Genomic DNA, 15,750 nt, shown 5'->3' with positions numbered 1-15,750 from the left:
GGTAAATACCTAGAAGTGGGTTTGCAGGGTCAATTGGTAAATGTAAGAACGTAGTAAGAAATTGCCAAACTCGTTTCCAAAGAAGTTGCCTTCCCACCAGAAATGTTTGACGGTTCCAGTTACTTCACATCCTTATCATCACTTAGTATCATCAATCTTTTTAATTTTAGCCATCTTGGTGTTTGTGAAGTGGTATTGCATTGTGGCCTTAATTTTCATTTCCCTATTGATTAACAAAATTGAGTATCTTTTCATGTGTGCTTTGCCATCTGTAATATCTTCTTTGGTGAAATGTTTGTTCAAATCTTTTGCCTATTTTTTAGTTGAGTTGTTTCATTTTTGGTTGTACAGCTCTTCATGTATTCTGAATACAAGTCAAATAATCTGCTTAAACACTTCCACAATGGTAAACATGTAGATTATTTCCTGTCCTTTGCTATTACAAACAATGAGGCAAATAATAATAACCTTGTTCATATATCAGTTCACATATATGGGAGTATGACTGTATGGCAAATTCACAGAAGTAGAATTGATGGATCAAAAGGTACTTGCATCTGCAGTGTAACAGATATTGCCAAATGGCCTGGCATAAAGACTGTACCAATTTATGTTCACGCCACTCTTTATCTTTGATAATCTGATTCCTGAGAATATTGTATCTAAGGGTAGTTTCATTTCCATTTCTCATACTATGAGCAAGTTTAAATACTTTTTCATGAGCCATTTGTATTTCCTTTTATGTGAACTACTTTTTCAGTCTTTATCAAATTTTCTGTTAAGTTGCTAACCTTTTACTTATTGATTTGTTAAAGCTCTTACATACCAGTGAAATTAGCTCTCTGCTTATGAAATGAGTTGTAAATACTTTTCAGTTTTTTATTTGCCTTTTAATTTTGCTTTTGGTATTTTTACTGTGTAGAAATTTTATATTTATATGTAATCAAATTAATCATTCCTTCTTTTATGACATCCTTACTCCAGGATTTTTTACATAATTTTTTAAATTTAATTTTATTTATTTTTTATACAGCAGGTTCTTATTAGTTATCTATTTTATACATATTAGTGTATATATGTAAATCCCAATCTCCCAATTAATCCCACCACTACCACCATTCCCCCCTTGGTGTCCATACATTTGTTCTCTATATCTGTGTCTCTTTTTCTGCCTTGCAAACTGGTTCATCTGTACCATTTTTCTAGATTCCACATATATGTGTTAATATACAATATTTGTTTTTCTCTTTCTGACTTACTTAATTCTGTATGACAGTCTCTGGGTCCATCCACGTCTCTACAAATGATCCAATTTCATTCCTTTTTACAGCTGAGTAATATTCCATTGTATATATGCACCACATCTTCTTTATCCATTCATCTGTCGGTGGGCATTTAGGTTGCTTCCATGACCTGGCTATTATAAATAGTGCTGCAATGAACATTGGGGTGCCTGTGTCTTTTGGAATTATGGTTTTCTCTGGGTATATGCCCAGGAGTGGGATTGCTGGGTCATATGGTAATTTTATTTTTAATTTTTTAGGGAACCTCCATACTGTTCTTCATAGTGGCTGTATCAATTTACATTCCCACCAATAGTACAAGAGGGTTCCCTTTTCTCCACACCCTCTCCAGCATTTGTTGTTTGTAGATTTTCTGATGATGCCCACTCTAACCGGTGTGAGGTGATACCTCATTGTGCTTTTGATTTGCACTTCTCTAATATTAGTGATGTTGAGCAGCTTTTCATGTGCTTCTTGGCCATCTGTATGTCTTCTTTGGAGAAATGTCTATTTAGATCTCTGCCCATTGTTTGACTGGGTTGTTTGTTTTCTTAATATTGAGCTGCATGAGCTGTTTATATATTTTGTAGATTAATCCTTTGTCCGTTGATTTGTTTGCAAATATTTTCTCCCATTCTGAGGGTTGTCTTTTGGTCTTGTTTATAGTTTCCTTTGCTGTGCAAAAGGTTTTACGTATCATTAGGTCCCATTTGTTTATTTTTGTTTTTATTTCCACTACTCTAGGAGGTGGGTCAAAAAAGATCTTGCTGTGATTTATGTCAAAGAGTGTTCTTCCTATGTTTCCCTCTAAGAGTTATATAGTGTCCGGTCTTACATTTAGGTCTTTAATACATTTTGAGTTTATTTTTGTGTATGGTGTTAGGGATCATTCTAATTTCATTCTTTTACATGTAGCTGTCCAGTTTTCCCAGCACCACTTATTGAAGAGGCTGTCTTTTCTCCATTGTATATCCTTGCCTCCTTTATCATAGACTAGTTGACCATAGGTGCGTGGGTTTATCTCTGGGCTTTCTATCCTGTTCCATTGATCTATATTTCTGTTTTTGTGTCAGTACTATATTGTCTTGATTACTGTAGCTTTGAGTATAATCTGAAGTCAGGGAGTCTGATTCCTCCAGCTTCATTTTTTTCCGTCAAGATTGCTTTGGCTATTCAGGGTCATTTGTGTCTCCATACAAATTTTAAGATTTTTTGTTCTAGTTCTGTAAAAAATGCCACTGGTAATTTGATAGGGATTGCATTGAATCTGTAGATTGCTTTGGGAAGTATAGTCACTTTCACAATATTGATTCTTCCAATCCAAGAACATGATATATCTCTCCATCTGTTTGTGTCATCTTTGATTTCTTTCATCAGTGTCTTATAGTTTTCTGAGTACAGGTCTTTTACCTCCTTAGGTAGGTTTATTCCCAGATATTTTATTCTTTTTGTTACAATGGTGAATGGGATTGTTCCTTAATTACTCTTTTTGATATTTTGTTGTTAGTGTATAGGAATGCAACAGATTTCTGTGCATTAATTTTGTATCCTGTAACATTACCAAATTCATTGATTAGCTCTAGTAGTTTTCTGGTAGCATCTTTAGGATTATCTATATATAGTATCATGTCATCTGCAAACAGTGACAGTTTTGACTTCTTCTTTTCCAATTTGTGTTCCTTTTATTACTTTTTCTTCTCTGTTGCCATGACTAGGACTTCCAAAACTATGTTGAATAATAGTGGCGAGATTGGACATCCTTGTCTTGTTCCTGATCTTAGAGGAAATGATTTCAGATTTTCACCAATGAGAATGATGTTTGCTGTGGGTGTGTCATACATGGCCTTTATTATGTTGAGGTAGGTTCCCTCTATGCCTACTTTCTGGAGAGTTTTCATCATAAATCGGTGTTGAATGTTGTCAAAAGCTTTTTCTGCATCTATTGAGATGATCATATGGTTATTCTTCAATTTGTTAACATGGTGTATCATATTGATTGATTTGCATATACTGAAGAATCCTTGCATCCCTGGGATAAATCCCACTTGATCATGGTGTAAGATCCTTTTAACGTGTTGTAGGATGCTGTTTGCTAGTATTCTGTTGAGGATTTTAGCATCTATATTCATCAGTGATGTTGGTCTGTAATTTTCTTTTTTTGTAGTATCTTTGTCTGGTTTTGGTATCAAGTTGATGGTGGCCTCATAGAATGAGTTTGGGAGTGTTCCTTCCTCTGCAATTTTTTGGAAGAGTCTGAGAAGGATAGGTGTTAGCTCTTCTCTAAATGTTTGACTGAATTCACGTGTGAAGCCATCTGGTCCTGGACTTTGGTTTGTTGGAAGATTTTTAATCACAGTTTCAAGTTCATTACTTGTGATTACTCTATTCATATTTTCTATTTCTTCCTGGTTCAGTCTTGGAAGCTTGTGCTTTTCTAAGGATTTGTCCATTTTTTCCAGGTTGTCCATTTAATTGGCATAGAGTTGCTTATAGTTGTCTCTTAGGATGCTTTGTATTTCTGCGGTGTCCACTGTAATTTCTCCTTTTTCATTTCTAATTTTATTGATTTCAGTCCTCTCCCTCTTTTTCTTGATGAATCTGGCTAAAGTTTTATCAATTTTGTTTATCTTCTCAACGAACCAGCTTTTAGTTTTATTGATCTTTACTATTGTTTTCTTTGTTCCTTTTTCATTTATTTATGCTCTGATCTTGTTTTTTAAATTTATTTATTTATTTATTTTTGGCTGCATTGGGTCTTCGTTGCTGCGCGCGAGCTTTCTCTAGTTGTGGCTAGTGGGGGTTACTCTTCGTTGCAGTGCGCAGGCTTCCCATTGCAGTGGCTTCTCTTGTTGCAGAGCATGGGCTCTAGGCATGCAGGCTTCAGTAGCTGTAGCACACGGGCTCAGTAGTTGTGGCTCACGGGCTCTAGAGCGCAGGCTCAGTAGTTGTGGCACACATGCTTAGTTGCTCTGCATCACATGGGATCTTCCCAGACCAGGGCTTGAACCTGTGTCCTCTGCATTGGCAGGTGGATTCTTAACCACTGTGCCACCAGGGAAGACCCTCTGCTCTATCTTTATGATTTCTCTCCTTCTACTAACTTTTGGCTTTGTTTGTTCTTCTTTCTCTAGTTCCTTTGGGTGTAAGGTTAGATTGTTTGAGATTTTTCTTGTTTCTTGAAGTAGGATTGTATTGCTATAAACTTCCCTCTAACACTGCTTTTGCTGCATCCCATAAGTTTTGGATTGTCACGGTTTTGTTGTCATTTGTCTCTAGGTATTTTTTGATTTCCTCTTTGATTTCTTCAGTGATCTCTTGGTTATTTACTAACGTATTGTTTAGCCTGCATGTGTTTGTGTTTTTTATGTTTTTTCCCTATAATTTATTTCTAATCTCATAGCGTTGTGGTCAGAAAAGATGCTTCATATGATTTCAATTTTCTTAAATGTACCAAGTCTTGATCTGTGACCCAAGATGTGATCTATCCTGCAGAATGTTCCATGCGCACTTGAGAAGAAAGGGTAATCTGCTGTTTTTGGATGGAATGTCCTATAAATATCAATTAATCTGGTCTATTGTGTCATTTAAAGCTTGTGTTTCCTTATTAATTTTCTGTTTGGATGATCTGTCCATTGGTGTAAGTGAGGTGTTAAAGTCCCCCACTATTATTGTGTTTCTGTTGATTTCCTCTTTTATAGCTGTTAGCATTTGCCTTATGTATTGAGGTGCTCCTATGATGGGTGCATATATATTTATAATTGTTATATCTTCTTCTTGGGTTGATCCCTTGATCATTATGTAGTGTCCTTCCTTGTCTCTTGTAACATTCTTTATTTTAAAGTCTATTTTATCTGACATGAGTATTGCCACTCCAGCTTTCTTTTGATCTCCATTTGCATGGAATATCTTTTTCCATCCCCTCACTTTCAGTCTGTATGTGTCCCTAGATCTGAAGTGGGTCTCTTGTAGACAGCATATATATGGATCTTGTTTTTGTATCCATTCAGCGAGCCTGTGTCATTTGGTTGGAGCATTTAATGCATTCACATTTAAGGTAATTATCGATATGTATGTTCCTATTACCATTTACTTAATCGTTTTGAGTTTGTTTTTGTAGGTCCTTTTCTTCTCTTGTGTCTCCTCCCACGTAGAGAAGTTCCTTTAGCATTTCTTGTAGAGATGTTTTTGTGGTGCTGAATTCTCTTAGCTTTTGCTTGTCTCTAAAGCTTTTGATTTCTCTGTCGAATCTGAATGAGGTCCTTGCCTGGTAGCGTAATCTTGATTGTAGGTTCTTCCCTTTCATCACTTTATTTTTATTTTTATTTTTTTGCAGTATGAGGGCCTCTCACTGTTGTGGCCTCTCCCGTTGCGGAGTACAGGCTCTGGACGCGCAGACCCAGTGGCCATGGCTCACGGGTCCAGCTGCTCCGCGGCATGTGGGATCTTCCCAGACCGAGGCACGAACCCGTGTCCCCTGCATCGGCAGGCGGACTCTCAACCACTGCACCACCAGGGAAGCCCCCTTTCATCACTTTAAATATATCGTGCCACTCCCTTCTGACTTGCAGAGTTTCTGCTGAGAAATCAGCTGTTAACCTTATGGGAGTTCCCTGGTATGTTATTTGTCATTTTTCCCTTGTTACTTTTAATAATTTTTCTTTGTCTTTGATTTTTGTCAATTTGATTACTATGTGTCTCGGCATGTTTCTCTTTGGGTTTATCCTGCCTTGGACTCTCTGTGCTTCCTGGACTTGGGTGGCTATTTCCTTTCCCATGTTAGGGAAGTTTTCGACTGTAATCTCTGCAAATATTTTCTCGGATCCTTTCTCTCTCTCTTCTCCTTCTGGGACCCCTATAACGAGAATGTTGGTGCATTTAATGTTGTCCCAGAGGTCTCTTAGGCTGTCTTCATTTCTTTTCATTCCTTTTTCTTTATTCTATTCTGCAGCTGTGAATTCCACCATTCTGTCTTCCAGGTCACTTACCTGTTCTTCTGCCTCAGTTATTCTGCTACTGATTCCTTCTAGTGTATTTTTCACTTCAGTTATTGTATTGTTCATCTGTTTGTTTGTTCTTTAATTCTTCTAGGTGTTTGTTCCTTAATTCTTCTAGGTATTTGTTAAACATTTCCTGCATCTGCTCGATCTTTGCCTCCATTCTTTTTTCCGAGGTCCTGGATCATCTTCACTATCATTATTCTGAATTGTTTTTTGGAAGGTTGCCTATCTCCACTTCATTTAGTTGTTTTTCTGGGGTTTTATCTTGTTCCTCCCTCTGGTACATAGTCCTCTGCCTTTACATTTTGTCTGTCTTTCTGTGAATGTGATTTTTGCTCCACAGGCTGCAGGATTGTAGTTTTTCTTGCTTCTGCTGTCTGCCCTCTGATGGATGAGGCTATCAAAGAGGCTTGTGCAAGCTTCCTGATGGGAGGGACTGGTGGTGGGTAGAGCTGGGTGTTGCTCTGCTGGGCAGAGCTCAGTAAAACTTTAATCCGCTTGTCTGTTGATGGGTGGGGCTGGGTTCCCTCCCTGTTGGTTGTTTGGCCTGAGGCAAACCAGCACTGGAGCCTACAGGCCCTTTGGTGGGGCTAATGGTAGACTCTGGGAGGGCTCACACCAAGGAGTACTTCCCAGAACTTCTGCTGCCAGTGTCCTTGTTCCCACAGTGAGCCACAGCCACCCCCCCCACACCTCTGCAGGAGACCCTCCAACACCTGCAGGTTGGTCTGGTTCAGTGTCCTATGGGGTCACTGCTCCTTCCCCGTGGGTCCTGATGCGCACACTACTTTGTGTGTGCCCTCCAAGAGTGGACTCCGTTTCCCCCAGACCTGTCAAGGTCCTGCAATCAAATCGCGCTAGCCTTCAAAGTCTGATTCTCTGGGAATTCCTCCTCCCCTTGCCAGACCCCCAGGTTGGGAAGCCTGATATGGGGCTCAGAACCTTCACACCAGTGGGTGGACTTCTGTGGTATAATTGTTCTCCAGTTTGTGAGTCACCCACCCAGCAGTTATGGGATTTGATTTTATTGTGATTGCACCCCTCCTACCATCTCATTGCGGCTTCTCCTCTGCCTTTGGATGTAGGGTATCTTTTTTGGTGAGTTCCAGTGTTTTCCTGTCGATGACTGTTCAGCAATTAGTTGTGATTCCAGCGCTCTCGCAAGAAGGAGTGAGTGCACATCCTTCTACTCTGTCATCTTGAACCAGTCACCCCCTACACAATTTTTAAAGTTACTTTCCATTTACAATTATTACAAAATATTGGTTATATTTCCCACATTGTACAATACATCCTTGAGCCTATCTTACTCCCAGTAGTTGTACCTCCTACTCCCCTACCCTTATATCACCCCTCCCACCCACTGGTAATCACTAGTTTGTTCTCTGTATCTCTGAGTCTGTTTCATTTTTGCTATATTCTAGTTTGTTGTATTTTTTATTTTCCACATATAAGTGATATCATACAGTATTTGTCTTTCTCAGTCTGATTTATTTCACTTAGCAAAATGCCCTCCAAGGTCAGCCATGTTGCTGCAAATGGCAAAATTTCATTCGTTCTTATGGCTAAGTAGTATTCCAGTGTGTGTGTGTGTGTGTGTGTGTGTGTGTGTATAAATATATATAACATATCTTCTTTATCCATTCATCTGTTGATGAACACTTAGACTGCTTCCTTATCTTGGCAATTGTAAATAATGCTGCTATGAACAATGGGGTGCATGTATCTTTTTGAATTAGTGGGGTTTTTTTCCGAATATAACCAGGAGTGGAATTCCTTCCAAATTGGAAAGGAAGAAGTAAAACTGTCACTGTTTGCAGGTTACATGATACTATATGTAGAAAATCCTAAAGATGCCACCAGAAAACTATTAAAGTTCATCAGTGAATTCAGTAAAGCTGCAGGACATAAAATTAATATACAAAAATCAGTTGCATTTCTATACACTAACAATGACGTATCAGAAAGAGAAATTAAGGAAACAATACCATTGTAGCAAAAAGAATAAAATACCTAAGAATAAAACTACCTAAAGAGGCAAAAGACCTGTACTCCAAAAACTATAAGACACAAACAGATGGAAAAATATGCTGTGTTCTTGGATTGGAAGAATCAATATTGTTAAAATGGCCATACTACCCAAGGCAGTCTACAGATTCAATGCAATTCCTATCAAAATACCAAAGGCATTTTTCACAGAAATAAAACATAAAATTTTTAAATATATATGGAGACACAAAACCCCAAATAGCCAAAACAATCTTGAGAAAGAACAGAGCTGGAAGAATCACACTCCCCAACTTCAGACTATACTACAAAGTTACTGTAATCAAAACAGTATGATACTGGCACAAAAACAGACATGTAGATCAATAGAACAAGATAGAGAGCCCAGAAATAAAGCCACACACTTATGGTCAATTAATCTGTGACAAAGGAGGCAAGAATATACAAAGGAGTAAAGACAGCTCTTTCTAGCCAGCACCGAGTGATTGGCATCTCTCGGGACAACTGGCACAAGCGCCACAAGACTGGGGGCAAGAGAAAGCCCTACCACAAGAAGCAGAAGTATGTGCTGGGACACCCCACTGACACCAAGGTTGACCCCCCACTGCATACACACAGTCCGTGGGTGGGGAGGCAACAGGAAGTACCAGGCCTTGAGGCTGGATACAGGGAACTTCTTCTGGGGCTCGGAATGTTGTACGTGCAAGACAAGGATAACTGATGTTGTCTACAATGCATCCAACCACGAACTGTTCTGTACCAAGACCCTGGTGAAGAACTGCATCATGCTCATTGACAGCACACCATACGGACAGTGGCACAAGTCCCACTATGCACTGCCCCTGGGCTGCAAGAAGGGGGCCAAGATGACTCCTGAGGAGGAAGAGATATTAAACAAAAAACAATAAAAAAAATTCAGAAGAAATATGATGGAAAGAAAAAGGATGCCAAAATCAGCAGTCTTCTAGAGGAGCAGTTCCAGCAGGGCAAGGTTCTTGCATGCATCGCTTCAAGACCAGGCCAGTGTGGCCGAGTAGACGGCTATGTGCTAGAGGGAAAGGAGCTGGAATTCTATCTGAGGAAAATCAAGGCCTGGAAAATCAAATAAATCCTCCTCCCTCCTATCTTAGCTTGTGTAATGAATGTGTTTATTGTTCTGAAAAAAAAAAAAAGATTCTACCAGCAATTTTACTGGGATCATGTTAAATGAATAAATTAACATAAGAAAGATTAAATCATTATGATGATGAGTCCTTCTACCCAAGAACATGTTATGCTTTTGAATTTGTTCAAGTGTTATTTTAAATTCTTAAATAAAGTTTCCTTCTTATAGATCTTGCACATGTCTTAAGTTTATTTTTATCTTTTTTTTGTTGCTTTTGTAAATGGTGTCTTCTCTGCCTTTATATATTCTGGTTATTCATGAATGTGTATGTTTTTAATTTTTGTACACTGCACTCAAACAGTTCCTTAAATTCTCTTATTGTTTGATAGTTTTTCATTAGATTCTCTTGCGTTTTCCAGTATGCAATCATATTATCTACCAATAATGAGTGCTCCAATAATAATAATACATATGCATATAATAATAACAATTTTTACCTCCTTCTTCCTAAATTTTACCCCTAAGATTCTTTCTCTTTTCTAATTGCGTTAACTATTATCTTAGGAACTGTGTTAAATAACCGTGACTATACACTGTACAATTTTGTTTATATAACAGTCTTGAAATGACAAAATTATAGAAATGGAAAACAGATAAGTGGTTATCAGGGGCTAGGGAAAGAGGTGGAGAAAAGGAAGGTAGGTGTGGCTATAAAAAGGTAACATGGGGGCTTCCCTGGTGGCGCAGTGGTTGGGAGTCCGCCTGCCTATGCAGGGGACACGGGTTCGTGCCCCGGTCCGGGAAGATCCCACATGCCACGGAGCGGCTGGGCCTGTGAGCCATGGCCGCTGAGCCTGTGCGTCCGGAGCCTGTGCTGCACAACGGGAGAGGCCATAACAGTGAGAGGCCCGCGAACCGCAGGAAAAAAAAAAAGTTAACATGATCCCAACAGTACTAGAAATGGTCTGTATCTGAACTGTATCATTGTCAATATACTGGCTGTGATATCATACTATAGGTTTGCCATTGGGAAAAGGGACATGGAATCTCTGTATTATTTCTTACAACTGCATGCAAATCTATAATTATCTCAAAATAAGATTTTTTTTAAAAGAGCTCTAATCCAGTTTTTTTTAATGATAATGACAGGTATCCTTATTTTTCCCCAACTTTAATAAGGATATTTTCATTGTTTCAACATTAATCGTGATGCCAACTGATATAACAAAGATGCAATTAATCCAAATATATCAGCAATCACGATAAATACAAATGGATTAAATTCACATACATAGATGTATTATAGAAGTATCCATCCATTCCTTTCCATTGAGTTTTTTAAAAATCTGCAGAGACAACAGTCAAATGCAAATGTAATATTTGTACAAATGAGAGAGGGCAAGTGTGGCAAAATATTAACAATTGATGAATTTCAGTGATGAATATATGAGAGTTCATTGTATTATTCTTATTCTTCCAACGTTTATGTTTACATCTTTTCAAAAGAAAATATAAAAATTTTAAAGAGGTAAACTAAAACTCCAGATAATAGCAATGTGGGGCTCATATTCAATGGGTAGTTAAGTTGCTAGGATCCTTGTTGTGTTTAGGAGGAATATAGAAATACTGACTAATTTGATACGTTGTTTTAAAATTTTATAGTTAATAATATACATTTAAAATTTAAGGGTAACCAAGACGAATTTTTAAAAAATAGCCCAATTTAAAAGAATTGAAATTTGTCCAATATGCCAGTAATCACAATAAAGGTAAGTGAATTAAACACACCTGTTTAAAGACAGACTCTCAGATTGGATTTAAAAATACAGTCCAGGCCTATACTTAATATGTCACTCTTACAGGCTACACATAAACTGAAACTATATCCAAAAAATATAAAAATAAAGGACTCTAGAATATCATTTAATATAAAACGTATTTCCCCCCCGTTAAAAAAAAAAGCTGGTATGGCAGAGCTAACAGCAGACAAAACAGAATTTAAGGCAAAGAAGATTTCTAGAAATAAAAAGTGACATAACTTATACACATGGTCTGATATTCTTCCTGAAAGAATCTTATCATTTTCCATTTCCAGCAGCAAAGTGTGAACAGTATTCCCAACAAGCATTTCAATGTAGGGCAGTATCAACATGTTGTTTATATTTGCAAACTCGATAAGCGAGAAGAAAAAGGAATCTTTTTGTAGTTTAATTTCAAAGCTCATATTCTCTTAAACACAGCACCAAGCATACAACAGATGTTTTGCAATTAATAGCGGGCTGGCTGCCCAGGAAAGCAGAAACTGGCATTCCTTTCAGAGTCCAAGCGGGCACTCAGCCTCGGGGGCAACGTCCTGGGCGAGGGAGGACCTGCCCCCCCAGGGCTGAACAAGCAAGAAGTCAGCTGCACCTGCATCACCTGACCAGCTGCCCCAACCCCCATGGTCTACATCTGCTCTGAATTAACTCTCAGCAGCTTATTTCACTTCTATACAGCACAGGATTTACTTTCTATACAATCACCACAAAGCTGTTCAGTGCCCTGAGGAGGCAAACAAGGACAGTTCTTCTATGACCAAGTCTGAACGACCAATTCCCTTCAATTTCACACAAAACTTTCATTAAAAACTCTTGACTAGAATTAGGTGCAGTTAGCAATTTCCAAAGAAATTGCCAATATATTTTCCCTGGAAACAAAGAGAAAAAAGAAAACATTTCTATAAAATTTAGTAAAAACTTACTGAAATTGTTAATAAAAATTCTTTGAATTTACAATCAAATGACAAATTGACGCCAGGCACTCTGCTGAAGGCTTTCACACTGTGTTCTCTGACCCAATTCTCAGAAACAATCCATTTAGGTGGTATCATAATATCCCCATTTTACTGACAGTCAAACTGAGCGTCAGAAAGGTTAAATGACTTGCCCAATGCCAAAAACCAACAAGAGCACCCATGCCTCAAACCTAGAGTAATGAGCTCACAGAGGTAAGCTCTAATGCAGTCAGTCCTGTTATTCATATTATCTCCAGCATGGTTATGACTGAAAATAATAATTCTCATTAACCAGCCTGGATCATTTAGGATACTCTGTGTAATAAAGTCTTCAGAAGAAAGCAACCATTATGATTAATATGAGCAGAAATCTCAGATTCGATATTTCTAGTCATGTTCTGGAAAAATTCTTATGCATAGTTACAGCAACAAGCACTTCAGCCAAGAGAAGACAGTTAATCATTCCAAATAATGCTGGACCCAGGTGATATTATTCCCTGACAGACTGGGCTTCTCGTGCACACACTTTTGCTGATACAGCTGCTCTCACTTGATGCTCTAGAAAGGTTTTCTGATTTACGGCTTGAAGTTGAAATTACCCAAGAGTTTTAAAAGCAGTAAGAAAGCCACATGCATTTTACTGTCACCATCTCAAAATTCTGCCTTTCATTTTTGCCTACATTTTTTTCCTGAGTTGCTGGAATGTACATATGGCTAAAGAGAAGAAGAAAAATAACTCCTTAAAATGGAAAACATCGCAAAACTATATGTGATATTTTAAAGTCATGAAGTGAAAACAAAACAACAAAACCCCTTTGGTCTCTATGGTCACTTGCAGGAAAAATAAGTGAAGGAGGCAAGGCAAACACACTGACATTTTTTAGTGTGTTTTTCCCATTTGTTTTCCCTGCCAGAGCGCTACATCGTATTTACCAGGGTCTGTACACATGCAGAGAAATGAAAACAGACCTTGCCTGCTGCAGGCCAGAAATGAGGTTTCCTTTTATCTGGCACCACGTAGCTTCTAGCTAGAAGCATGTTCCTAATGGAAGCAATCACTCACCAATGGCTTTAGATTTTGTTGTTTTTGTTTTAAAGGATTCACCCAAAAAATCTCTATGAAAGAATACCAGTATCTTTTCGATTTTCAGCAAGGGACTCTTTTTTAAGCGACAAATACATACTTGGCAATTCTGAGCCAGATCACTTTCACTATTTATGGGGTTCTTTCCTCCATTTTTTTTTATTATGGTAAAAATCACGCAACATAAAATTACCATCTTAATCATTTTTAAGTGTCATTATTAGTGTTTTCAATAAAATAATAGCCCTAAGAATATAAAAAATCCTTTAAAACATTTATCCCTTTTAAGTATCACTGTAAATATTTCTGCTGTTTCAGGAGCAGTGCTGTAAAAGGCATCATGCTTCAGCTACAGCATAAAGGTTCGCCCACTGCAGCTCCCATGGAGTTAATTAAACAAGCACAATTCAGGTGCCTACCTGGTTATCTGAAAATACGTTTTTCATATGAAATGTGGCACAGATAAATTATATCCACAGATCATTTTTCAAAGTCAATTTTATCCTCACATTTTCCAAATCTTTGGCTAAAATATTATCCAATAAAAGCAAAATGGCTTTGTGTTTTTCACCTCTTTTCTCTACTCAGTCTTTTCTTTGAAGAATGGGGGTGGAGGGCCAGGATGTAAAGAGCATTAAGGGGGAGCAGCAAGACTCCTAAATGAACACAAGGAATCAGTAGTTAGCTCTTTGAATAACCTAGAGTTGACATGCTAAAAGGGTCAAGCCTGTAATTTTCAGCTACAAAAAACATGTCTATGAAGGTAACATGCAGCAAAAACAAAACAATATTCTGAAAAAATGCTCTCACTTCTTTGGGTTCTGTTCAAAGATTTTACGCAAAAACCCCTATACGTGTTTCATTAAGGCTCCTAACTATTAAATGCTAGTTACTCTGAATGGCAAGTCAAAATACAAATCAAAATAAATACAAAATTCAAAACACATGTTAAAAGAACACCAAATTCTTTGAAGTTGTTCTTGAAGAAGTTCCTGTTGTCCAATTAAAGGAAGTTTTTGTTTTCTGTTTTTGGATTTTTTTTTTTTAAAGGAAGAAGAGGAGGAGGAAGGGGAGGAGGGGGAGGGGGAGCAAAAAGAACAGTGCAGAGGAAAAGTCTTTTTATTAAAGATCAAGCAGCCAACTCAGATTTAAAATTGAGTTCCATGTACACTGTATCTCAGGAACACCCATTCTGGCATGTCCTAAATTACATGTCATCTCTGGCTGGGAATAATAGGCCAAGATAGGCCAAGCCCAAGAAGAGCTGGTAATCAAAGGCAAGACAACTACACTCAGGAGAATTTCTCTAGTATCTACCTACAGAATGCAATTAGTCACATCTAAAAATTGCTTTCAAAACATGCAGTTCAAAGACTGAGTTTCCTTTTGCTATCCATTCACAATAAAATATTTGTAGAGATTTGACGTCTTTTGACATAATTATATCAGTTGCAATACATATAATGTCCATTCAATTTTACAAAGTACATTTTAATCAAAGCTACATGTATCTTCTGACCTTTAAGAGACTCAAAATCATTGTTACAACAGTGAGAAACAAGCGATCTCTTATCAAACACAAACCTGGTTCTGATTACTTTTTGTATTTGAAGCTGACATAAGTAGTTTGCTCTGTCTGGAAATATAAAATCAATTCCCAAATGGAAATGGTACTCTTGAGCCCACACCAGAGTAAGTTTCTTACTCTCCTTGCCCAGTCTTGGTCAAAACCTCAGCACTACTCAACAGCAACTAAAATCTTGAAATCAATTTAAAATCTCTATCCTTGCCCAAACGTTATATCTACAGAACTGACTCAATAAATAATGATAAGTGATCAGTAAGGTTAAAACTGGACCTTCAACTATCCAATCCTTGGTTTGCATTAAAAAAAAAAAATCTTATGAGTTTGTTCACTTTAACTATGAAATCAAATGAAAAATCTGACCTTGTGATGCCCAAATTCATTCAAAATGGTTCTCAGTTTTCTGGTGTTGCTATATGGTTTTCGGGCAGCAACAGCTGGATGGGAGTCCCGCCAGTCGACGGACAAGCGGTGATACCAAAAACGCTCACTCTCCAGAACATGAGCTGATTTAACAGTAGGATCAAAACGATGCACTTCACATCCATCATTGGCCATGCTGACCTCAAAATGGGTATCATCACTTCCCAGCCTGTAAAGAAAGAGGATGAAAATCAACAACAAAAAAATATATGGAGCAAAAGTGTTGTATTGACAAAAATGACAGTGCCAAGGTCAATTTCCTTAGTCATATCAAGCCTTCTCCTGTTTTAACACATGGCTTGTTGTACACATTCCATAAACCTTCCTTCACAAAAAGCATTAAAGCTAAAAGCTTCTGGATAAAAGAAAGGAGAGAAATTATGTGCTAAATGCAGACCAGAGAACCACATGTTCAAACATGTAGAAGCGTATCAAATTGATTTTTTTAAAAAAGATATAAATTATAGTAGCAATGAAACAAAGAAGACTATCT

The 15,750-nt window shown here is 37.7% G+C and overlaps 1 protein-coding gene and 1 pseudogene across 3 annotated transcripts in view; one reads left to right on the top strand and one right to left on the bottom strand.

Moving 5' to 3' along the window:
* The window catches only part of METTL24 (methyltransferase like 24), a 120,953-nt gene that overhangs the window by 51,934 nt on the left and 53,269 nt on the right, over window positions 1-15,750 (bottom strand). For all 3 annotated transcript variants that reach the window (XR_009543762.1, XM_060167429.1, XM_060167430.1), the window contains one exon: window positions 15,198-15,426. Coding sequence is in view for 2 of the 3 variants with exons in the window: in XM_060167429.1 (XP_060023412.1) it covers window positions 15,198-15,426 (229 nt within the window). In the remaining variant the exon portion in view is untranslated. The remainder of the gene's footprint in view (window positions 1-15,197; window positions 15,427-15,750) is intronic.
* Window positions 7,788-9,411, top strand: LOC132530888 (small ribosomal subunit protein eS8-like; annotated as a pseudogene).

This window comes from Lagenorhynchus albirostris, chromosome 12 (genome assembly GCF_949774975.1).
Source record: "Lagenorhynchus albirostris chromosome 12, mLagAlb1.1, whole genome shotgun sequence".
In the NCBI taxonomy this organism is placed as follows: Eukaryota; Metazoa; Chordata; class Mammalia; order Artiodactyla; family Delphinidae; genus Lagenorhynchus; species Lagenorhynchus albirostris.
Note: the sequence above shows the minus strand (reverse complement) of the source record. Positions and strands in the feature narration are given on the sequence as shown.